Below are 24857 nucleotides of genomic sequence, written 5' to 3' on the forward strand. Positions count from 1 at the left end.
GTCCTTAAGGCAAGAGCTTTTTGAAAGGCATGGGAATCAGATGTATGGCAGTAGATATAGCAGCTTAGGCTTTTAGCATAAGTGGGAGATTGTTAGGATGTATACTAAAAGCCTAGCTTTTGGTATAAACATTTATCTAGAAATAAGAATCACATTAGTCAAATGTCTACATTTATGATAAATGTAGTTGCTCAATTAATTTATATTGTAGATAACATGGTGTGTGGTGTCACACACAGAAGATCATGTTATCGGTTCCTTATAAATTATAAACAGTAGCTCACGACCAAGATGGAAAGGAACAAACCATTGGAAGGTCGTAGTGTAATTAGGTATTAGTTTATCTTAACTATATAATTACACTAGTACACTTAGAGTGTATTGAGTAGGACCATTTGAGATCGTTCCTTTTATACTGACTTTATGAAGAAACAAATACCTCAGTTATTATGCAAGTGTGTGCTCTTAATCCTAATAAATAACAAGCACATATATTTGATATTTATTTCTTTAATTTATCAATGGGTGAGATTTAGTTCGATGAATCAATAAACCTGATAAGTTGGGAAATGATATCACTTATAGTGTGTGTTGTTGATTATAGAAGGAAACTGTGTCCTAGTAATCAAGGTTGAGAATGTCCCCAAGAGGAGCTCATAAGGATTGTCATGTTAAACCCTGCAGGTGGACTTAGTCCGACATGACAATGAAGTTGAGTGGTACTACTCTTGGAGCTAGATATTAATTAAGTGAGTTGTCAGTAACATACTTAATTAGTGGACATTTGTTATCTTAAACATAGGAAGACTGACACACTCAAAATAAGAAGGAGCCCAAAATGTAATTTGGGATTTGTGCGGTAGTTCAATAATAGTTCTTTAGTGGAATGAATTATTATTGATGAAATTAAGTTGTGTGTTCAGGGCGAACACGGGATGCTTAATTTCATCGGGAGACCAAAACCAATTCCTCCTCTCGGTCCCTATCGTAGCCTCTTGTATATAGAGATTTATACCCACCACATACCCACCTTCTTACCCATCCAATGGGGCCGGCCAAGCTAGCTTGGAACCCAAGCTAGGGCCGGCCAAGATCAAGTGGATGAGCCATGTAGGTGGCCGGCCAAAGCTTGGGTCCCAAGCTTAGGTGGCCGGCCACTAGAATATTAAAAAGGATTTTTATTAAAATTATTTCTTATGTGGATATCATGGCTTTAAAAGAGAGTTTAAAAAATTAAAAATTTCTTTTATAGCTTTCTACAAAAGATTAAAAGAAGAGATTAATCTCTTTCCTTATTTGTAGATTAAAAGGATGGTTTTAATTTTTGGTAAAAACTTTCCTTATTTGTAAATCATCTACATGTTTAAAAGAGAGTTTAAAATTTGAAATCTTTCCTTATTTGTTGATTAAAAGGTGGATTCTAAATTTTAAGAAAACTTTCCTTTTTAACCATGTTCATGATTTAAAAGAGAGTTTAAAAATTAAATATTCCCTTTTATAAGTTTCTACAAGAGATTAAGAAAAGATTTGATATCTTTCCTTATTTGTAGATTAAAAGAGTTTTAAATTTTTATCCACATGTTAAAAGAAAATTTTTAATTTATTAAATTTCCTTTTTATAAACCAATCATGAAGGGATAAAAATTATTGGAGAAATTTTATAAATTTACGGAAGCAAATAAGGAAGTTTTAATTTGTGTTTAAAATTTTATTTGCTTGAAAATTTTATGGTGTGGCCAGCCAAATAAATTGGAGAAGAAAAATTATTTTTAAATTAAATAAATTTTTCCTTTTCATGGCAAAAGAATTAAGGAAGTTTTTATTAAAATTTCCTTATTTGCCAAAACCAAGGATTATAAAAGAGGAGGTAGAGGAGCCTTCAAGAGAACAACCTCTTTTATTTTTCTCCCTCTCTTATTCCTTGTTGTGGCCGGCCATCATCCTCTCCCTCTCTTCCTCTTTGTGGTGGCCGAAACTCTCTTAGGCTTGGAGTTCTTGTGGCGGCCGGATACTACTTGGAGAAGAAGAAGAAGAAGGAGAGAAAGCTTGCATCCCTTGGAGCTTGGTTGGTGTTTTTCTTCTTCCTTGGTGAAGCTTTCTTGTTTTGGCCGAACCTAGCTAGGAGGAGAAGAAGGTGCTTGGTGGTTTCTCATCTTGGAAGATCGTTGCCCACACAACGTCCGAGGTCAGAAGAGGAATACTGTAGAAGATCAAGAGGTCTTTTTAGAAGGTATAACTAGTAATTTTTTCCTTTCTGCATCATGCTTGTTATTTATGGAAATAATACCAAATACAAGAGTCTTACGATTCTAGTATTTTGAATATATTTTTCGATGATGTGTTCTTTTGTTTTATTTTTCCTTGTGGTTTGATTGTTCTTTTCGGTTAACCTAAAGTTATTTTAGGAAATTAAATATTAGCTTTCCATAAAAGGTTTTGTCTAGTCGGTGGTGGTTGCTCTCATATCCAAGAAGGTCATGTGCCTCGCCACGTCAGTACTGGGAACCAATTATGGAAATTAATATTTAATGGAATTAATAACTTAAGGTGATTTGGGTCGAACGTGTTAAGTTCCGCAGGAGATCCAAGTCAAAACCTAAAAGAACAAATAGATTAAGTTTTGGATCAATTGTGTTAAGTTCCGCAGGCGATCCAAAATTTAATTTAAAAGAACACATGGTAGCTAGGAAAAGGTTCAGACCTTTGTACAAAATTTTTGTACAGTGGAACCTCTAGGTTTTCCGAGTAGCAACCAACATAGGGTTCGACAGCGGCAGCGATAGCGTGAACAAATCGTATGAGGAGAGGGAAAGAAAAATGGCTTAAGGTTTGGGAGGCTAAGGGGGGAAACACAACACCAAAAAATTTTCTAAGAGAGGGAAAGCAAAACACGGCTGCAACAAAAACTACGAAGGGGAAAAATGGTGAAAAAATAAAATCAAAGAAAGACAACAGTTTATTAAAACTAATGTCTTTGACTATATAAAATAATATAAAAACACAACAGTTTATAAAACTGTTGTTGTACTATCTAAAAAGGAGTTTAAAGACAACAATTTTAGAAAATGTTATAAAATGCGTTGTTAATTTTTTTAAAAAAATCACTCAGCGATAATTGTTTTCACAAAAGTGTTGTCTTTTGTATTTTACGGGAGCTTAAAGATGATGATTTTATCAAAAATCGTTATCTTTTATCAAATTCACAATAGTTTCTTCTACAATTGTTGTCTTTGTGGCGTTGTCTTTCAACATTTTTGCTGTAGTGAAAGGACTTGAAATGCACTCCATAATAGGGTTAGATTGGTCATGGGATGGATCCCGAGATCACTCCGATGCTCAAGTTAGGATTTACTTAAGGGAAAATACAAAACGGAGAAGGTGGAGAAGGAGAGTAGAACATGGTGGAGTTCAAGAAAGTGTGGAATCTCCTTGTTGTTACCTCTATAAGTGTCTATGTAGTCATCTAGAGAGAATCTCCACATTGGTCAGAATACCATCATTGTGGGAACCAGTGAGGGGATAAGATCCGATAGTCGTTAGTTGCCTTCTCATTCAGCCAACACCACAAGTTAGTAGGGGGTATCTAGGTGACCATATATATCTACCAATCTTGTAACTGCTCCCCTATTCTTTGGATGACATGTGTCTTGGAATATCCACAGCTATTGTCAGCAAGCTCGTGTAGAGCATAGACTTGTCTTGTGGGTGAAAGAGATGACGTAGATGTGGAGTGACCTTGAGAATATATAAAGTCAATCTGAGACCAAGATCGAGAAGATGTCAGGATTTGATATTGAGAGAGAGTGTGCTGGTGACTATGGTCAAGAGAGAAATGATGTTGGTGATTGAATCCGAAGTTGAGAGATGGTGCTAGGACCTGGAGCTGATTCAAAAGGGGTGTCAGGAAGAGGAGCTAAGCCTTAAGAGATGGTGCATGGACCTAGAGCGGAGGCAAGTAGACATTGAGGTCAGGAACTGAGATTGAGTCAGTGTAGATATCGAGGGCGAGACCTGAGACTGAGTTGGAAGGATACTGGTTATTGAGGCCAAGATAGGATAATAGAATCTTAGATTGAGACAGAACTACGAAGGGTGTCGGTGACTGAGATCGAGCCATATAGTATGTCGGAGTCGGGAACCGAACTGAGGATGAGTGCATTGGACTTCTACTTAATCAAACTTGAGTCTTTGGAGATAAACATATGCGGCTAAGTGAGTTAGTCGCAAGCTTCTCCTGGGATGAGTCTGACCAGCTCTTTGCATATCTCCACTTCATATTGACTTTGATTGATAAATTAATGTGACTTTTAACCTATATGGGACATGTGGGGACTGAAGGAAGATGTCACATCATCCTTCATAGTTCACAATCATTCCCAATGAGGTCCAACCGGACCACCACAACCAAAAAACTTACAATAAAACCTGGAGTTATCAGGTGGAAATGGGCTTGCTGGGTGTTAGTATGATTACAGTACAACATTTGATTCGAATTGAATAGAGTCATCTTTTAAATTATGAAAAAAAGGCCACTCTATGAAGTACAACAAGCTACATAATGATTTATATAAGTTTTATTTGAAGGGTGGTTGATCCCATCCGAAAGCTGAGTCGGACAGAGGCGGGTTGCGCTGTCCTTGAGGTTGACGGAAAGTCGCGGAGATGTCTGGTCGATCTGGTACCTGCGGGAAAGGTTCCCACGGAGGATGATGAGGGGTGATGACGGGGACGATCAAGCGAAGGCTCTGCACACACTCAGACAAGCACCCAGGTCATTAGAGACCAAAAACTAGGGAAAAAGTCCTTGGGTCAGGCCCTCCAACACTCAAGTCAGGTATTTTTTTTCCCCAGAAATATAGTAAAAATGAAGAAAAGTAAAGGATGAGTGTGTGAAGACGAGTGAGCGTACCTTCGTAAGGACGAAACCTCCCTTTTTATACAGCTATGGGTGTTTCTGGAGTTTGACAAGTGTCAGGGAATGTCGAGTGTCAGACTTTGTCTGGTGGTGAGTGACATGTGGCATCCTCCTATAGGTCGGAGGAAGGATCGAGGGGCAACGAGCCTTGGACCATTAGTATATTCCCTGACACGCCCTGATTATTCTCTGATGGGTGGTTACGATTCCCTTGCTTGCTTGTCGTGTAGTGTGCGCCCTCTTAAGTTCCTTAACCCTAAGCTTGGTCTTCCTACCTGCCGACCCCGATCTGGGGATACAGACCTGTAGTTCCTAACCAGTATTTGCTGCTTCGTAAATCCATATCTGTACATCCAGTCTTGTCCTGTCTTAGTTGGCCTTCGCTTACTCTGCAAGTCCTGCTCTGTATGTCTTGCCTTAGTCCGCCTATCTTGTACTGTATGTCCTGGTTCACATATCCTAACTTGTGTGCCTTAGTTCGTGTCCACTTATTTTGACCTGTACGTCTTAGCCTGATTCAGTATATCCCGACCTGTACGCCTTAGCCTGCCTCATACGTTCTGGTCCACGTATTTTGTCTTACATATCTCGACCTGTGATTCCCGACCTGTTTTCCCTAATCTGCCAATCCTGTCCTGTAATTACCGACTTGTACATCTTAGCCTGATTCCGTATATCCCGACATGTACACCTTAGCCTGCCTCATACGTTCTGGTTCACGTATTTTGTCTTGCATATCTCGATCTGTGATTCCCGACCTATTTTCCCTAATTTGCCTATCATGTCCTATAATTCCTGACCTGTGAGCTTTAGTCCGCTTCTACCTGTCCTGACCTGTTCACCTTAGTCCAATTCTATCCGCCCCGACCTGTGCATCCCAATTCGTATTTCCTGACATGTGAGTCCCGCTCCGTATTTCCTGATCTGTACGCCCTGACCTGTATTTCTTTGTACGCTTCGATTCATATATCCTGACCTATATGTACTGATCCGCGCCTCCTGTCTCGTGAGTTTGAAGCCGCCTCTCCCCCTGTCATCCTGGTCCATCTATCCCGACCTGTACACCTTGACCTGTACTTCTTTGTACGTTCCAATTCATATATCCTGACCTGTACGTACTGACCAGTACGTACTGACCTGTACTTTTTTGCTTTGTACGTTCCGATTCATATATCCCGACCTGTACGTCCTGATTCATATATCTCGACCTATACATCTTGATTCGTATATCTCGACATGTACGTCCTGCCTTGTGTCTTCTGTCTGTCGAGCCTGAAGCCGCCTATCTTAATCTGTACATCCCGGTCTGTATATCCGACCTGTATGTCCTGACCTGTGTCTCTTGTCCGGCGAGTCTGAAGCTGCCTATCTCCCCCTGTACATCCTGTAATCCGAACCTTTGACCGCCACATAGGCCATACTTTTGATCGCCACATAGGTGGACTTTTGACTATTACGTAGGCCTGACTGCTGACCGACACGTGGACTTGACTTCAGACCGCCACAGGGGTTTGACCTCTGACCGTCCTGTGAGCTTGACTTCCAACCACATCATCTATCCGATCCCATGATCGCGCACTGTATCAATGGCCATAAACGCAAGGATACCTGTAACTTGCACGTATGAGACGATTGTACATGAGCACACACAGAAAGAAAAAAGAACTACATATAACATAGAATTGAAGGAAAAGAAAAGCATGATATAGCAAAATTCAACTGAGAAAAGAAAAACTCATGAGAGGCAAAATGTTTCATAAACAGCTTACCATATCATCTTTTTCCCAAATCAGTCTGCCCCCACGGGCTAGTCGAGGTGCGATGGTGGTTTGTACGTACAATTTGGTGGTTTCCCAAATCAGTTTTGACATTCTTCGATGAGAATTCTTTTTTCTGCAGGTGATATTCCACTTGGGAAGAATGTACTTGGACCTCATCAACTTGTTCTTGTCTTTACTTACTTTGTTCTGAGATTATGGTGTTGTGGTAGAATATTTAAATTATCATCTAGATATCCGTGGTTCGAATCCCAGTTATAGTATATTTATAGAAATTTTTTCTTCAAATATAAGGCGTAATAAAAAGATGCTAGATTTTGGGCTGGTCATCGTGTGAGCTTTCCGATTTATCTTGGTGACCGATAGAAAACTTCCGTGAGCCGAACCGATCATTCCGGAGATAATTAATGAGACTAACTGAGATTACCTTTTATTTTTTCACAGCATCTGAAAGTTAAGGAGGAACCTGTAAAACCTCACAATGCGCTGTTAATACTCGAGGTTAATGTTCGAATCCGTCACTTGAATAGCTTGTAATGAAAGTAATGTCCTTCTCAATGGAGTTTTCAGAATGCAGCTTTAATAAGTGTTTACCAAATTTGTTAAAGTTGATATATAACAATAGAATAAACTTTCCATTTATTTAATTCGATAATACTTTATAGATCCCTCTGGCTAGAGGGTACAATTTATATGAATTCATTTTAAATTTGGATAGGTTCGAATAATAGCAATATGATCTGAGACTTAGTTTCTCCATATGCCTTGCCATATCCATCTCCTTCGTGATCATAAAAGAACTGCGCCATCCGAGGGATGTTAACTTGTATATTCATGAAGTACTCCTCTAATGGAGAATCCCAACTAAGAGATGCATTCAATTCTCTCCAATATTTCCTCATCAATTCTCTTATCTCCCTTCTCGCCACTTCCTCTGAGACACCTTTCTCGTGCATGTAGCATTGAACATATTTTGGCACGTCGCCCCTTTCTAACTCATCCTGTAGTAAGTAAAGTAAATGTTGTTTGATTCCAATGAGTTTGATTACTTCAACTAGATACAATTAACGTGTGTGCGTATATAAAATTACCGTGGAAGTGCCCATATCATCGTAAAGACGAAAAAGTATGCTAGAGGAGCGTGTGATCTCATGGTAATTGGGAAAAATTTTCAAGGCCTCTCCAGTTAAGTCTTTGGCCACACAGTAAGCGTGAGATAGAATGATTGGACCAGCTATTGATACCAGTCCATTCTCCATGTACTCCTCGAGCATGGGGGTTCGGCCATGGTGGAACCATTTTGCTTCCTCAAAGTATGATTTGCATTGATCTCCCCACTGAAAATTTAATGCCCACAGCAACTCATTCAATAACAAAGAAGAAGAAGAAATGAAGAAAATTGAATTAGTGTTTATAATTTACTGCTTTCTTTAAATCAGGCACAATGTCCAAGCCCTTCTCCTTCATCACGGCATCACCCGATAGCCTTCTTCGTGCACCAGGTTGAAGATTGCAAAGAAACATAATTTCATGTATTCTGGAAGCTTGTCCATGGCAGTTAAGTCCCATCTGCAACAAAACTCACTCGATCTTAGATAGTTGAGATAAACATGACTTGATGTCGATGATGGTGAATGCTTGTCACCTGTCGACGGCATCAGTGAAGAGTTGGAGTTCATCCAAGGTTCCATAGACGTCGTAAATATCATCAATCAATGTAAGCAAGCAGATGATCTTTGTTTGGATCATTCTGCATCTCCAGCTTTCTGGTTCATAAGTGAAACCAAGTGCCCACAGATAGTTTTCAGGTAATCTGTCTCTGAAAAATGACTGCTTCTCTGCAAGCATGAGCCCCGACCACCATCTGCATTTGAAATTGTTATTTATAAAAACTTCGAAAGTATATATGCTTGGTTGCAATTGATATACCTGGAGAGCTCTCTGAGTTCACTCTTGTACATGTCCTGAACCAGATTGTAGTCGAGCTTAGCAAACTCCAGCAAGAGAGGGTTGATGGTGTCGTCGCCACGGCATGCTTCAATGAACCACCTGTGCTGCACTCTCTCCAGCCGCCAATTCAGTGGAAGCTGCAGCGCATGGGCCACCTGCTCTCTGAGACCTCCAGTCTCAGGAACAGATCCCTCCTCCATGAATCCTTTCAGCTGCTTGGTTGCGAAATCCATGAGTCTCTCCTTCCTTTTCGAGGTAAGAAGCTTCGTACAGACTCAGAAGCCCTCTGATCTGATTCTCAGAGCGAGCTTCGAAGTTTCCCTTCTCGTCTCTAAATCTCTCGAACAAATCTAAGTAATTAATTTTGAATACAGCAACAAACATACATGATCAGAACTGTGAAGCGATAGATAGATTAATTAGTGATCATTGATTAATTACCTTGTGAAACAGAGAAGCCATTCGTTCTCAGGAGCCTGAAGAGCAGCGATGTGGCATGCAGATCGTCCTTCAGCTCCGAGCTCACATGGTCTAAAGAAGCATGAAGACGACTTAAAACGTTTGCAATCTCGTCTTTGAAGTGGTAAGCCACGCCGAGCTGTTGCAGGTGGTCGATCAGTTGAAGTTGCTCTGCTACTTGCCGCTTCTCGCGTATCAGCTTCCTGGTCTGCTCCTTCAGTACGTTTATTCTCTCACGATTCTCTTCTTGTTGCGCCTACGTACAGAAAACAAATTAAAACAAAGGTTACACATAAAAATTTCGACGATCGACCAACAACCACACTCACATACCGTGGAGGTGCTCGTGAAGGATTGCATATGCTCCTCCATCCATATGTTTGGATGATAATTCGCCGACCGCCGCAAGGGAGCTACTGTTGGAGTGTATACTGAAAACCTAAGTTTTTATAAACATTTGTTTTGAATAAAGAATCACATTTGGTCAAATTATCTACATTTGTTTGTAGTTGTTCAATTAATTTATATTCTAGATAACATAGTATGTGGTGTCACATTCAGAAGATGATGTAATCAGTACCTTATAAATTATAAACAGTAGCTCACGACCAAAATGGAAAGGAACAAACCATTAGAAGGTCGTAGTGTAATTAGGTATTAGTTTATCTTGACTATATAATTACACTAGTACACTCAGAGTGTATTGAGTAGGACCATTTGAGGTCGTTTCTTTTATACTGACTTTATAAAGGAACAAAGACCTCAGTTATTATGCAAGTGTGTGCTCTTAATCCTAATATAATAACAAACACATATATTTGATATTTATTTCTTTAATCTATCAATGGGTGAGATTTAGTTCGATGAATCAATAAGCCCGATAAGTTGGGAAATGATATCACTTATAATGTGTGTTGTTGATTATAGAAGGAAAACTGTGTCCTAGAGATACTAGGTTGATAATGTTCCCAAGAGGAGCTCATAAGGATTGTCATGTTAAACCCTGCAGGTGGACTTAGTCCGACATGACAATGAAGTTGAGTGGTACTACTCTTGGAGCTAGATATTAATTAAGTGAGTTGTCAGTAACATACTTAATTAGTGGACATTTGTTATCTTAAACATAGGAAGACTGACACACTCAAAATAAGAAGGAGCCCAAAATGTAATTTGGGATTGGTGCGGTAGTTCAATAATAGTTCTCTAGTGGAATGAATTATTATTGATAAAATTAAGTTGTGTGTTCGGGGTGAACACGGGATGCTTAATTTTATCGGGAGACCAAAATCAATTCCTCCTCTCGGTCCCTATCATAGCCTCTTATTTATAGAGTACTATACCCACCTATACCCACCTTCTATACCCACCTAAAGGGGGCCGGCCAAGCTAGCTTGGGAATCAAGCTAGGGCCGGCCTAAGCTTGGTTTATGGGTGGCCGGCCCTAGCTTGAACCCAAGCTAGAGGGGGCCGGCCATAATAAAATTAAAAAGAATTTTAATTTTAATTTGTATTATGTGGAAGATAAAATTTATTAAAGAGAATTAAAATTAAAATATCTCTCTTAAAGGATTTACAAAAGATTAAAGAAAGAGATTAGATCTCTTTCCTTATTTGTAGATTGGAAAGATATTTTATTTTCTCTTTGAAAATTATTCACATGTTGAAAAATTAAAATTATAGAAATTTCTTTTTATCAACCATGAAGGGATTTTGAAGAGAAATTTTATTTTTTAAAATTTCCGGAAACAAATTAGGAAATTTTAATTTGTTGATTGAAACTTGTCTAATTTGTCTCTCTATGATGTGGCCGGCCATTATAAGTTTAATTGGGAAATTTTATTTTATTTTTTCAATTAAATCATGTCAAGGAAATTAAGGAAATTTTATTGTAATTAAATTTCCTAATTTACCAAGGCTAAGGAATATAAAAGAGGGGGTTGGGGTGCCTTCATGAGTTACAACCTCTATTATTTTTCTCCCTCTCTTATTCCTTGGTGTGGCCGGCCAACATCTCTTCCCCTCTTCCTCTTTGTGGTGGCCGAACCTTTCTCTTGGCTTGGAGCTCTTGTGATGGCCGGATACTACTTGGAGAAGAAGAAGAAGAAGAAGGAGAGAAAGCTTGTATCCCTTGGAGCTTGGTTGGTATTTTTTTCTTCATCCTTGGTGAAGCTTTCTTGTTTTGGCCAAACCTAGCTAGGAGGAGAAGAAGGTGTTTGGTGGTTTCTCATCTCGGAAGATCGTTGCCCACACAACGTCCGAGGTTAGAAGAAGAATACGGTAGAAGATCAAGAGGTCTTTCTAAAAGGTATAACTAGTAATTTTTCTTTCCGCATCATACTAGTTATTTTTGGAAATAATACCAAATACAAGAGGCTTACGATTCTAGTATTTCGAATATGTTTTTCGATGTTGTGTTCTTTTGTTTTATTTTTCCTTTTGATTTGATTGTTCTTTTCGGTTAACCTAAAGTTATTTTAGGAAATTAAATATTAGCTTTCCATAAAAGGTTTTGTCTAGTCGGTGGTGGTTGCTCCCATATCCAAGAAGGTCATGTGTCTCGCCACGTCAGTACTGGAAACCAATTATGGAAATTAATATTTAATGGAATTAATAACTTAAGGTGATTTGGGTCAAACGTGTTAAATTCCGCAGGAGATCCAAGTCAAAACCTAAAAGAACAAATAGATTAAGTTTTGGATCAAACGTGTTAAATTCCGCTAAAAGAACACGTGGTAGCTAGGAAAAAGTTCAGACCTTTGTACAAAATTTTTGTACAGTGAAACTTTTAGATTTTCTGAGTAGCAACCAACAGCTACATGACTAGTGCCACTGCATGATCGGACCTGGAGAGTTCGCCGGAACATCTGTAGGCCTCGATGCTCAACAGCAGCAACGATCATTGGGCGACGAGGGAGGACGGATATCATGGGAGCAGAGACAGCAATGCTGGTATAGTAGATAGACATTGTTTGATTATTAGCTATTTCCAAATTTGTTTGCAATCAAAAATAATTTGGTGAAAGGAGAAGAACAAGTGCAGCATATATATAGCAGCGCACAATTGTGCCTAACGTCGAGTTAAAAACTCATTAAAAATATACATTGTTTAACATGTCGAAGTTAATTAATAATACCGGTTTAAGAGATCAAATGAACAATTGATGACGCAAAAGTACAAACATATAGTTTGTATTCAGTTGAAGAATTCGAAAACCATCGTAATAATAATGATTAATGAAAAATTTGAAGTGTTATCATAATAAATATCATAAATGATGAATTGAGGTTAAAAACATTGGGGTCAAATATCTCCCTCGCCATTTGGACTGTTCGGAATGTTATCTTGCAATGTTAGGATATTGTATATTAGGAATTGGTCCGATCGGTGATCGTGGCAATCCTCCTGATAAGTCAAGTTTCCTGAGAAGCTAAGATAAAAGTGCTTTTAATTAGATTGTGATTGGCTGCTTCTCGTATACTATATAGTGAAATGACTCAAAGTAATTTAAATACCAAGGTTTAATGATATCAAATCTGCATTGGATCTGAAATGGCTCTTTCCAATCATTTCGATTAGCAAAAATAGCAAATATGCATAGAAGAAAAGGAAATCAACATGTTTAGCAGCATAATCACTAGTTGTCTCTGGTATTTTCTTCTACATGTTACAAGAAGACATAAGTCAGGTTAATAATACACCAGAAGTAAACGACAAGAAGATTGGAATTGCTTTTATTTTCTACAAGAAGTAAACCAAGCATCCATAAATACTACATAACAACAAATAACTATGATAATTAACAACAACAAGCTTCTTCAACAAATATTGTTTTATCAAGAACTTAACATCTCCTGTAAGAAAAATAATAATATTTAACAAGAAATATCCCCTATTAATATTAGCTTGCAGCTCTGGATGGTTGACACATGCACATATCAAACTTTGTCCTCACAGAAGTTCATTCATAGTAAAATGATGGAACCAACAAGAGGCAAGGGCAGTCGCTAGTACACGATGACACTAGAAGGGTCGGTATTAATAGTAGTACTACTGTCAGGGACTTTTGTCAGTTTTTGTAAGTTTAGACCAGTCGGCATCGATTGAATGTCAACTTCAACAGGATTTTGTATAGGTAGCACAACAAGCATTATTTGCATAAGACATCTGCAGCATACATGGAACAAACGATCACAGTCTATACCCAACCACCAATACACATTAAAATCATTATAAAAAAAAGGAAACATTTCACACCTTCCGCCCATGAGTAAAATCAATGAAGATGAGAAAACTGTTAAACCACTGACTCGATACCTAAACATTCATTAAAATCAGGGTCATGACTGCAGTTTCACTTCAATCACTAAGCACATTGGTAACCAAAAGCTAGAAATTTCCTTACTGCAGTGATTGAATGAGCATGCAGAAAGAGAAGTAAAGAAGTACAGAGAAATTACCATTTTGCCAGCAATTGAAGTCCGACCTTGAATCTTTTTCCTTCATTTAGCAATAAATATACATGATCACTACTTTGGAGCCTTCTCCTTCATAAGTCATAATCGTACCCGATGAGGTCCAATTGGACCACCACAAACACAAATTACAAAAACACCCGAGTTAAGTATGATTACAGTACATCATTTGATTCGAATTGAACACTCTGTTACTTAAAAAAAAAAGGCCACTCTAAAAGTACAAGTTACATAATGATTTAGATAAGTTTTACTTGAAGGGTGACTAAAAATGCAAGGATACTTGTAACTTGCACGTATGAGACGATTACATGAGCACACAGAAAAAAAAAAACACTACAGAGAACTTGGAATTGAAGGAACAGAAAAGCATGATGAAGCAAACTTCACTGTGAAAACAAAAGCTGATGAGAGACAGTAAGTTTCATAAACAGACTACCGTTTCATCTTTTCCTAAATCGGTCTTACCCCTTCTATCAAGGACGACTGCTCACTGTTCGAACCGGAATGACAGGGATCGACTCCCACCACTCTTTCAACCTACGATTCCCCTGTTCATTCAGCATGTGCTTTGCGATCCTTGAAACAGCTATGAACGAGTACAAAGTTAGCCCCATAACAATATACTTGAACTGAATTACCACCAACAGAACTGCTACTGCAATCATCGCCCACATCACAGCATTGGCTTGCTGCAGATATGATATGACAATGGCTATGTTAAGTGTTGGGAGAGGGTCCTGGAAGAATTGGATGTTTTGAAACAGTACCTTTGGAGCCTTTCCGATTATTATCGAGAATATTCTCAAAATCATGATATTAGTTTTCTTAACGAGCTCATGCAAGTTATTCAGACTGTGTTCTGCTGCAACGATGCTTTCCATCATTGTTTGGTCAGAGGTGGTGTTCACAACAATCTCTCGGCATCTTTCTCCAATTCTATTCACTCTGGCCCAAAGTATCGCTGCAACTATTAATAGTGCAATCAGTGCAACTGCAAATCCAACCATTTCCCTGTTGAATGAAAAAGTGATTATTGCCCTAGCATGATAGCAATGGAGGAATACAGTGCGATTGTAATTTGAAATAAGTTCAATGTAGCTGTTCCCAAATAAAATAGTGTGATTTTGTTTTAAATTTTGACCCGAGGACTAAATAGTTTGAGCATAAAAGGTTATATAACCAAAGGTAACAAATGTATCATTTCAGGGTACAACTTACTTGTATATGACAATCAAAATCACGGAGCGTATGAATAGTGTGACCATCGGTCTTTCCAATGACAGAACCGCTTGTAACCGAGGAAGCACATTTTTGACTGAACTCATAAGCACCTGAAAAAAGAACAGGGAAAAAACATCCATAGCAATCCAGTTCAAGATAACACCAACATTTGGAGCAAGTCATGCATGAGTTTTGCTACAAGAAACAAATTTGGAAGAAAAAATTTCAAGTAAATGAGCTCAAACATCTTACAACTAGAACAAGAAGACTATCCGCAATTCCTCCTCCTTTCATCTGTTCGACAGTAGCTTTTGCTACGCTAACCTCCTTCGCTTCCTCCCTTACTTGATTGATGGTTGGCCCAAGAGACATTAGAGAATCTGTTTGATTGTTCATGTTTTCTTCAGGACTTCTTTCCATGGAAAAGGAATCGACATGGTAGATGTTTAAGCCCTTTAATATGGAATTTGCACTACATGGCCTTAGGCTAGTTTTCTGCTTTATAGTATTGGCTAATTCTGTCAAAACGTAGTCCCCCTTTGGTAGTTCCTCGTAGAGCAAAAAAATCAAAAAGTTTGCAGGAGACGGTGATGATATTCTCGTTAATTCCCGAGCTGCATGAAGCCTGAAGATCCCCAAAATGCTTCTAGCATGGATCTCCCATGCCTGTATAGGGTTTTGAATATCAAATTTCAATATGAAGCGGTGGAGCAAGATGACTTCTTTTATTAGAGTAAGCCAGTGGTCACGTCTAGTGGAACTAGTCATCTCAGGGAACTCTATCACCAAGGGTTCTGATCTGCAAAGTTATAGAAAGATTACATCGATTGTCCTAGAGATATGTCATAACATTCAAGCTGATGATGTTCATAATGAAGATTAGTAAATGAATTACAATTCAGACGTCTCGTATGCTATTGCTTTGTCAAACAAGGGAGCACCCCATGGCCCAGTTGAGGTTGGTTTAACTTGATCAGCATCTGCTCTTGAAAGATCGATTTTTACAGCAGTTTCATATGACATTACTCCGGATGCCTCAAAGTAGAGAGCCTGATTGGTAAGGGTAAATCTTCCTAGCACACAATATCAAATTAATAGAAATGACAAATTTTATAATCACGACTAAGAGATAACACCTTAAATAGTGTCAATAGATCAGAAGATTAATGAGAAACCATAAAAAATTACCTGGCCAACTAGTTGTTCTGATGTGCCTCACCACTCTGTGTGTCCATGAAGTGCCCTCAACATGAAGAATGAATTCATTCTTAGAAAACTCAACTCCTGTTGGTGTTTCCTGCTTCTCCAAGTACTCGATAGAACTAAAAATTAAAGAAAAACATAATCATCAATACATCTCATCAGTTTGTTCACACAAGGAAAGGAGGTATATGTGAGCAAACATGATAGAGCATTGGTGAGCAAAATTTCAGTCCTTGTCGTACCCATCAGCAAGTCATTCTAGCTTGAAAAACAATAGTATTTTATTGTTTCTTTTGACAGGAAGTAGCAGGAAATTATGAGGAGAGGAAAAGAATACTAGTCTTCACTAACTCAGAAGTATCATGTGCTGCTGAATAGCTTAGTTTATGAACTACAAGATATCAGATGCAAGTCATCGTTCTCGATATTCTCTGTGTCAAAACTCTGGAGGAATCTAAAGAGTATCAGCATGCTAGTGACAGAAATTACTTTCTGATGCTTGCTTAACACCGAATCTCTGAACAAGTCTCAGCAGATTAGTAGCAACACAAGGAGGAACATGAAGAACCATCAAAGTCATGATTGATTTTACATATGAATACTCAAATGAAATCTTGTTGAATTCACTATACATGTCAGTCTTTTTCCAGAAATACAAATCAGCAAAGGAGGTGAATCTACTCTTAACAGAAACGAATCTCAAGTCACTCAATCAAAGTTGCTCCACAGTATTTACTCACAAAGAAGTAAGCAAATGCTGAGATAAGATGAATGGCATACTTGTTCATTTCCTTGAGGAATCTATCCTTAGCAGTAGGTGCAGTAAGAGTTTCAAAAGTGAATTGTGCATTAACAACATCAGCAGCCAGAGGGATTAGGGAGGAAAACCACACAAATGCATCTTCTCCAATACTCAGCTCTTCATTAACCTGATGTAACAAAATAATTTTCAAGCAATTCCAGAATAAACATACAGTTTATTCAATAGAAGAGAAATATAACGGTAGAAGACTGCTTACGTCAGTTTTTATAGGTTGTTCCGGGTGCATGGAACCCCTTCGGACGTTGGACCACGTGGCTCGGTCAATCGACGCGCTCCACATCAATTTGTAGATAGTTTTTGGGTTCCAGACGCCTGGACCGACTCCAGGCGCCCGGACCGATTCCAGGTGCCCGGATCAACTTTTTCCTACCCCTTATTTTATGTAAAATAAAGTTAGTCCAGACATAAACCAATATATATAGTATGAGATTTGATAGTCTCTAACTATCCGGTTCTGACTTTGAGTTTCGTCGAAACTCTAGGTCGAACCGACGTCTACTGTTCCCTCTACGTGGAACGCGTCCTCACCTACTCCTCTCAGGAGAAGTTACCTGTAGCCAGATCGGTCTTCCAAACCGACTGGACTTTTGCTCAGCCCCCGAGGCTTCCGGTCTTCATGCTAGACGTTCGCTCCACGACCCGTCCAGACTTCCACCCGGTCTGCGACCACCAGGATTTCAACCTAGAGTCCCCGACTCTAGGATTTTGCCCAAAGTGCTCTACTCGCTAAGACTTTCCACTTAAGGTTACCTCCCCCTAGAACCTAGGGTTACTGCTCCCTAGGGTTTTCCACCTACCTAACCGCAGTTAAGATTTTTCATCACCTAAGGTTACCACTCCTTAGGACCTAGGGTTACCATCCTCTAGGATTTTCCACTTGCCTAAAATCCACTAGGACTTTTATCTAAAAACACTTAGGACTTTTCTTGCAAACTCAATCAACCTTGTTAGATCACAAGACAGCTTAACTTTGGATTCTTTGACATAATCAAAACTCAGGTTCGATCGTCTGGTGCTCCCCTGCACCAACAGATGAAAGCAGTTCATAAATGAGCATTGATGAAGTGGGAGGATCATCATAAGAAAGCTGCGATAAAGGGGGAGCATCAGAACATAAGGTAAGTAAGGTATGTACCTTACTTCTTGAAAAGTCATTTCAATTTATTAAGGTACTCTCCAAAGATTTAGTAAAACTAGAAAGAAAAAATGCCAAAATAAAACTAACCTTAGTTAATTCATGCCCCATAATAATGTATGATAATTTAATAATAGAAAATGATAAATTGAAAGCACAAATAGAAAAATTAGAAAATGACTATGTATGTTTGAATTCAAATAGATGTCGAAAATCAAAATTTAAAAATTATGGTAGAATCAATTAATACATTAAAAATCATCAGGGATAGATCAGGAAAATCCCTAGAAATTGTGTATCTCTAAAATTTTTAATAAATCCAGTAGATAGGAACCTGTATTGGGTTCCAAATTTTTTTTAGAATAAATTTTAATTTTTTAATAGAAACTATCTCAATTAGAAAAATATTTTTTTCTGTTCATATTTTGAATTAAAAATTTTTTCTATACTATCTGATGATTAATCTATAAACAGAATATTTTTTTCAAAATTTTTTTGACTGTTGAGTAATTTATTTATTAACGACAAGCATACTTTGAAATTAAAATTATTTTCTAGATTTAAAATTTAAAAACTTTTATTCTTATGTGATGAAACATGACATTCTCTATCCTTATAATATTTTTAAATTTTTTTTAAATATTATCTAAATTATTACGAATTACTTTGTGAAAATTATATTTTTAAATTAAAAATTCAAAGTAAATAGAAATTTGAAAACTTTTATTTTTCTGCCATTAAACTGTGTTTTCCACATCTTAGAAAATTATTAAAATTTTCATAGTAGAAAAATATTTCTTAAAGAATTATTATCAAAAATTAGTTGCATTACAGAAATTAATCATTTCTCTTAAATTAGATAATATCTTTCTGTAAATTTTTTTCCTCTGATACCACTAACTAGCACAGCGGCGCTAGCAAGAGTGGGATGAATTGCCTATATAACAAAAAATTAACTTTTCTTGATCTTCCAATTTAGATTAGTATCAGAATTATAACAAAAGAAATTGAACAACTAAAAATAAAAGAGGTTTCTCCGCCTTTAACGAATGAGACTTTTTTAGTCCTTTCATTTGCCTTTTAACAACTACCTAGGTGTTTAAAAGTTAAGATGTCTTGTGATCTAACAAGTGTGACTAAGTTTACAGGAAAGTCCTATGTGTTCTTAGGTAAAAGTCTTAGTGAATTTTAGGCAGGTGGAAAATCTTAGGGGGAGGTAACCCTAGGTCCTAAGGGGTGGTAACCCTAGGTTAAGGAAAGTCCTAGCTGCGATTAGGCAACAAAGTCATGGTCCGGGAGACTCGGTGAAGTCTTGGTACGTTGGGTGAAATCCTAGAGTCGAAGACTCTAGGTGAAAATCTCAGGGGTCACAGACACCGGATGGAAGACTGTGTAGGATCGAGATGCGCTAGAGGGGGGTGAATAGCGCTCGTGGCTTTTTCATGCTTTTCGGGGAGCATAGAGTAATGAAGTGAAAGATAGAAATAAAGCAGAAGCAAAACAACACAAGCGCTAACACTTTTCTTTTACTTGGTTCAGAGCCTGTTGTGACTCCTACTCTAAGGCCCACACATGAGAGTACTTTCGATGAGCAATCCACTAATCAATCCAAAAATTACAAGTATAATAATTAAAGTACAATTGAAAGTATACCGACAACTAAGAACAAGGAATTTCGGGCTTCCAGTTGTCGGAGTCACGTTATGACTTCGTCGGATCGTCTTTTGAGCAGCGCGCATTAGAAAGATTGAAAAAATCAAGTGTTATTCAGCACCTAGTCGAGATTGCATTAAATAGCTTGATGAAGGCGCCTTCAGCCTCGATGGAAGGCGCCTCCAGCAGGGATTCTTATCCCTTTCGCGTCAGAGACGATAGCTTCCATGGCCTACACTATTTATCCATCCGAAGGCGCCTTTAAGCTCTATGGAAGGCGCCTTCCATCCATCAACCAAGGCGTCTTCAAGCTCCTAGAAGGTGCCTTCGTGCCTTGCTGTATGGAGACTTCGACTAGGCGCCTCCAACAGCCCTAAAGGCACCTCAGGCACTGTTCATCCGAGCTTTTTAAGTCTTTTTTGCTCCCTACAAGATACTTTAGTCCAAAATAACACACATCCCATGTAAAATAGAGTTAGCACAATAAAATATGAAACAATAAATTATTTTGACAGTCTCCGGACTGTCCGGTTCAAACTTCGCGTTTTGCTGAAACTCTAGGTCGAACCGACGCCTACTGTTCCCTCTTCGAGGAACGCGTCCTCACCTACTCCTTTCAGGAGAAATTACCTTTTACCAGTCTGGTCCTTTAGACCGACTAGACTTTTACTCAGCGCTCGAGACTTCAGGTCTTCATGTTGGACGTCTACTTCATGACCCGTCCAGTCTTTCACCTGGTCCGCGACCATCAGGATTTTCATCTAGAGTCTCTAACTCAAGGATTTCACCTAAAGCACTCGACCCGCCAAGACTTTCCACATAGGGTTACCACCCCTTAGGACTTAGGATTATCTCTCCCAAGGGTTTTCCATAACTTAGGATTACCACCCCCTAGGACCTAGGGTTATCTCCCCCTAGGGTTTTCCACCTGCCTAGAATCCATTAGGATTTTTCTACAAGCTCAATCACACTTGTTAGTCAACAGAACATCTTAACTTTTGAATCCTTTGTCATTATCAAAACACAAGTTTGATCATCTGGTATTTCCTGCACCAACAATCTTTCCCTTTTTTATTATAGCAACCATGTTCAAAAGTTAAGTAGATATATAGTAGTTTATAGAAAAAACATTTAAATAAAACTAAGTATCACTCCTCTTAACTTTTGACCATTCTCTCCCTTTTATCATATATCAAAAATAATTTAGGGAGGAAGGGTACGTTTAGTTTTTTTTAAATACTTTAAAATATACTTTTGCCCTAAAAAGAACAAATTCCAAGTAGGGGTTTAACAAAGCTAAAAGATGTGGAAAACCTTTTGAAAAATACTTAAGTTTAGAAGGATAAAAACATAGTTTTTGAAACTTAGTTTTTCAAAAATTTATAGCTTTTACCTTAGCCTTTTTTTCTTTTAATCTAGACTTTAGCCTTTTTATTTTTATCAAAACTTTATCAAACACTTAACTTTATCAAAAGCTAGTTAAGTAAAAAAGAAAACTTAGTTAAGTATATAAAAACTTATTTTTCAGATAAAAATATTTGAACTTGCTTTTCAAAAAAAATATTTATCAAAAAAATATTTAAGGTCCTTTTCTAGATTTTCAATTAGAGAACCTTAATGGTTTTGTGAGATGGTTAATTTTAATTTTTAATTTAAATTTAAATCTAATGATTGATTTACATTTGAGTTAGACTAAGATTTAACAGTTAATCAATTAAATATTTATTTCAATAATCGACTTCCCGGCTGTGGCGAGGGCACTATGCCTTTTTGGTATTGGATCATCAACTCCTTTTAGACAAAGCCTTTTAAAGAAATTGAATATTTAATTTCCTTTCTGAAAATCGTAGGTTTAACTAGTCAAGTGTGAATCAAGCATAGGTCCTTATCTATCCTAATCTAAGCATGGATAATACAAAATGGTAAAGCAAGCATCAAACAACTTTATTTAATAATAGATATGGTCTTTCTATTAGCTCCCTCTGGATCATAGCTTCGATAAGATCTATCAAGGTAATGGATTTGATTCTTGGGGACTCAATATTGACTAAGCCCAACAATTGATTAGTTAAATTAGATTTGGGGACCCATGCTTGGAGTAAGTTTCTATTTGAGTGTTTTACCAGAGATAAATAAGATCTGAATTTATGTTTAGCCTTATATTCAAGTCCAGATCGGTTGTATACAACCCTTTGTTTTCCAAGAATTAGGTCAAGGTTCTTGGAACCCAAAGTGAACTATTCCAATGAGTTATTGAGTTCTTTGACTTGAGTTTTTAATTTGTAATTCTCTTCCTGAACTTGCTCAGTCAAAGAACTCGAGTTAGTTGTTTCCTTAAGGGTTGTCGCCTCCTTTTGGAGTGACTTGACCCAGACATTGGATTTGGCCAGCTTTCTTAATAAATATGAAACTAAATTTTGTAAGTCATCTATCTGAGTACCAGAGATTAGGGAATTTACAATGTTATTAGGCCCTTCAGAAATGGATAAGGATCCATGACTTCTTTCGGACTCTATTTCTGATTTGGCTCTAGTTCCAGACTCGGACTTGGTTTCAGCAACGTCATCTTGTACTGGTAGGGCAAGAAAGTTTATTTGCTCGTCTTCTTCATCAGAATCTTCTGAGGATTCAGACCACATTACTTTCAAGGCCTTCCTTCCTCTTTGCGTCTAGTTTGGACACTCCGATTTGTAGTGTCCCTTCTTATTGCAGTCGTAACAGGCAACTCTAGATTTGGCTTTTGTGTTTGATTGAGTCACTTTCTTCTTCTTAAGTGCTTTCCAAACTAGTTTGACTAGTTCGATGGTGATTTCATAATCATCTTCTTTTGAGTCTGATTCATTTTCGGACTTGGGTTCTGTCCAGCGCTTGACTTTTGGTTCCTTCCTTCTATTTATACCTGTGACAAAGGCAATATTTTCTCGACCGAAGGTATATTAGTCTATTCATGTAATTCAAATTCTGAGAATAATTCATCTAATCTAATAATTGAAAGATCCTTGGATACTTTGTAAGCATCTACCATGGATGCCCACAAAGTGTTCCTTGGAAATATATTGAGTGCATACCTGATGACATCGTAATTTTTCACCTTTTGTCCTATTGTGTGAAGACCGTTGAGGAGGTCTTGGATGCGAGCGTGAAGTTGGCTTGCCAATTCACCTTCCTATATTTTTATATTATATAATTTATTTAATATTAAATCATGCTTACTTACCTTGGTATCGGAAGTCCCTTCATGTAGTTCAATTAGCTTCTCCCACAACTCCTTTGCGCTTGAAAATGGGTTGACTCAGTTCGGCTCTTCTTTTGTGAGGCCGCATTATAAGGCTCGAGTCGCCTTGGCATCAACCTCAATTTTCCTCATTAGACTTGTGTCCCAGTTTACACATGATACTAGTTTGCCAGCGCCGTCGAGTGGAAGCGCGAGGCTGATTTGGACGATTATCCACATTTCTACCTCGGTCTTCAGATAGTACTCCATTCGACCCTTCCAGTAGCCGACGTCTTTACCGGAGAAGAGGGGAGGGCGTGTAGTGCTATACCTTCTTGGTGGGCCATTTAGGAAAAGTCTCTTGAAAAGACAAAAACAATAAAACTTGTTCCAAGATTTAGTCTTGGATTAGTAGTGCTGGAGAAGATAAAATAAGGATGTTTCACGAATTTTGAGAAAAAAATAATAAAATAATAATAATAAATAATAAAATAATAAAAAAAATATTGTGACAAATTTTGTTAAATGCGATATTTTACCAATTCTAACTAATGGTGAAACTTTGAGAATGGATTTTTCAAAAAATTTGGAGGGAAAAAAATGAAAAAGCTACGAAAAAAAGCTCGAACGGTAGTTGTACGGATTCACAGCAGCCCCACTCTGATACCAATTGTAGGATCGAGATGCGCTAGAGGGGGTGAATAGCACTCGTGGCTTTTTCACATTTTTCAGAAAGCACAGAGTAACGAAGCCGAAGATAGAAATAGAGCGGAAGCAAAACAACACAAGTGCTAACACTTTTCTTTTACTTAGTTCGGAGCATGTGGTGATCCTACTCCAAGGCTCATACGTGAGAGTGCTTTGGATGGACAATCCACTAATCAATTCAAAAATTACAAATACATTAATTAAAGTACAATTGAAAATATACCGACAACTAAGAACAAGGAATTTCGGGCTTCCGGTTGTTGGAGTCACGTTACGGTTTTGTCGGCTCGTCTTTTGAGCAGCGCACAGTAGAAAGATTGCAAATATCAAGTGTTATTCAACACCTTCTTGAGATGACATTAAATATCCTGTTGAAGGCACCTTCAACCTCCATGGAAGGCGCCTCCAGCAGGGATTCTTATCCCTTCCGCGTCGAAGATGATAACTTTCGTGGCCTACGCTGTTTATCCATCCGAAGGCGCCTTCAAGCTCCATGGATGTCGCCTTCCATCCAGCATCCAAGGCGCCTTCAAGCTCCTTGAAGGTGTCTTCGTGCCTTGCTGCACGGAGACTTCGACTAAGGCACCCGAGGCGCCTCCAACAGCCCCGGAGGCACCTCGAACACTGTTCATCTGAGCCTTTTAAGTCATTTTCTCTCCCTGCAAGATATGTTAGCCCAAAATACCACACATATCCTACAAAATAGAGTTATCATAATAAAATATAAAATAATAAATTATTTTGACAGACTCTAGACTGTCCGATTCTGACTTCGAGTTTCGCTGAAACTCTGGGTCGAATCGACGTCTACTGTTCCCTCTTCGGGGAACGCGTCCTCACCTACTCCTCTAAAGAGAAATTACCTTTTGCCAGTCTGGTCCTCCAAATTGACTGAACTTTTGCTTAGTACCCGAGACTTCATATCTTCATGTTGGACGTCTGCTCCATGACCCGTCCAGTCTTTCATCTAGTCCGCGACCACCAGAATTTTCACCTAGAGTTTCCGACTCTAGGATTTCTCCTAAAGCGCTCGACCCGTCAAGACTTTCCACCTAGGGTTACCACCCTTAGGATCTAGGATTATCTTCTCCTAAGGTTTTTTATAACCTAGGGTTACCACTCCCTAGGACCTAGGGTTACCTCTCCCTAGGATTTTTCATCTGTCTAGAATCCACTAGGACTTTCCTGCAAGCTCAATCACATTTGTTAAATAACAAGACATCTTAACTTTTGAATTCTTTGTCATTATCAAAACATAGGTTTGATCGCCTGGTGCTCCCTGCACCAATAGACTGGATGGGTCGGGGATCAAACGTTTAGCA

General features: G+C 38.2%; 2 protein-coding genes, 1 long non-coding RNA gene and 1 pseudogene across 3 annotated transcripts; all 4 read right to left on the reverse strand.

The window, feature by feature from the left end:
* Positions 1-7309: 7309 nt before the first annotated feature.
* On the reverse strand, positions 7310-8160 carry LOC121977765 ((-)-alpha-terpineol synthase-like). Its single transcript, XM_042530192.1, has 3 exons — positions 8116-8160; positions 7785-8030; positions 7310-7694 (listed from the first exon to the last, which is right to left on the reverse strand). The coding sequence occupies exons 1-3, from the start codon at positions 8158-8160 to the stop codon at positions 7398-7400; spliced, it is 588 nt and encodes a 195-aa protein (XP_042386126.1). The 3' UTR covers positions 7310-7397.
* LOC121978443 lies at positions 8160-9474 on the reverse strand (annotated as a pseudogene).
* Positions 9475-9476: 2 nt separating this feature from the next.
* On the reverse strand, positions 9477-11977 carry LOC121977766. The gene is made up of 3 exons (XR_006111038.1): positions 11919-11977; positions 10466-10469; positions 9477-9515 (listed from the first exon to the last, which is right to left on the reverse strand). It is a non-coding gene; the product is annotated as an uncharacterized LOC121977766 (long non-coding RNA).
* Positions 11978-13107: 1130 nt separating this feature from the next.
* LOC121978444 lies at positions 13108-15860 on the reverse strand. The gene is made up of 8 exons (XM_042530787.1): positions 15695-15860; positions 15052-15598; positions 14797-14909; positions 14346-14589; positions 14070-14267; positions 13506-13600; positions 13358-13417; positions 13108-13267 (listed from the first exon to the last, which is right to left on the reverse strand). Exons 1-8 carry the CDS (start codon positions 15820-15822, stop codon positions 13108-13110), a joined length of 1545 nt encoding a protein of 514 aa, XP_042386721.1. The 5' UTR covers positions 15823-15860.
* Positions 15861-24857: the final 8997 nt, after the last annotated feature.

The sequence above is a fragment of the Zingiber officinale genome, chromosome 4B, assembly GCF_018446385.1.
Source record: "Zingiber officinale cultivar Zhangliang chromosome 4B, Zo_v1.1, whole genome shotgun sequence".
Classification (NCBI taxonomy): Eukaryota; Viridiplantae; Streptophyta; class Magnoliopsida; order Zingiberales; family Zingiberaceae; genus Zingiber; species Zingiber officinale.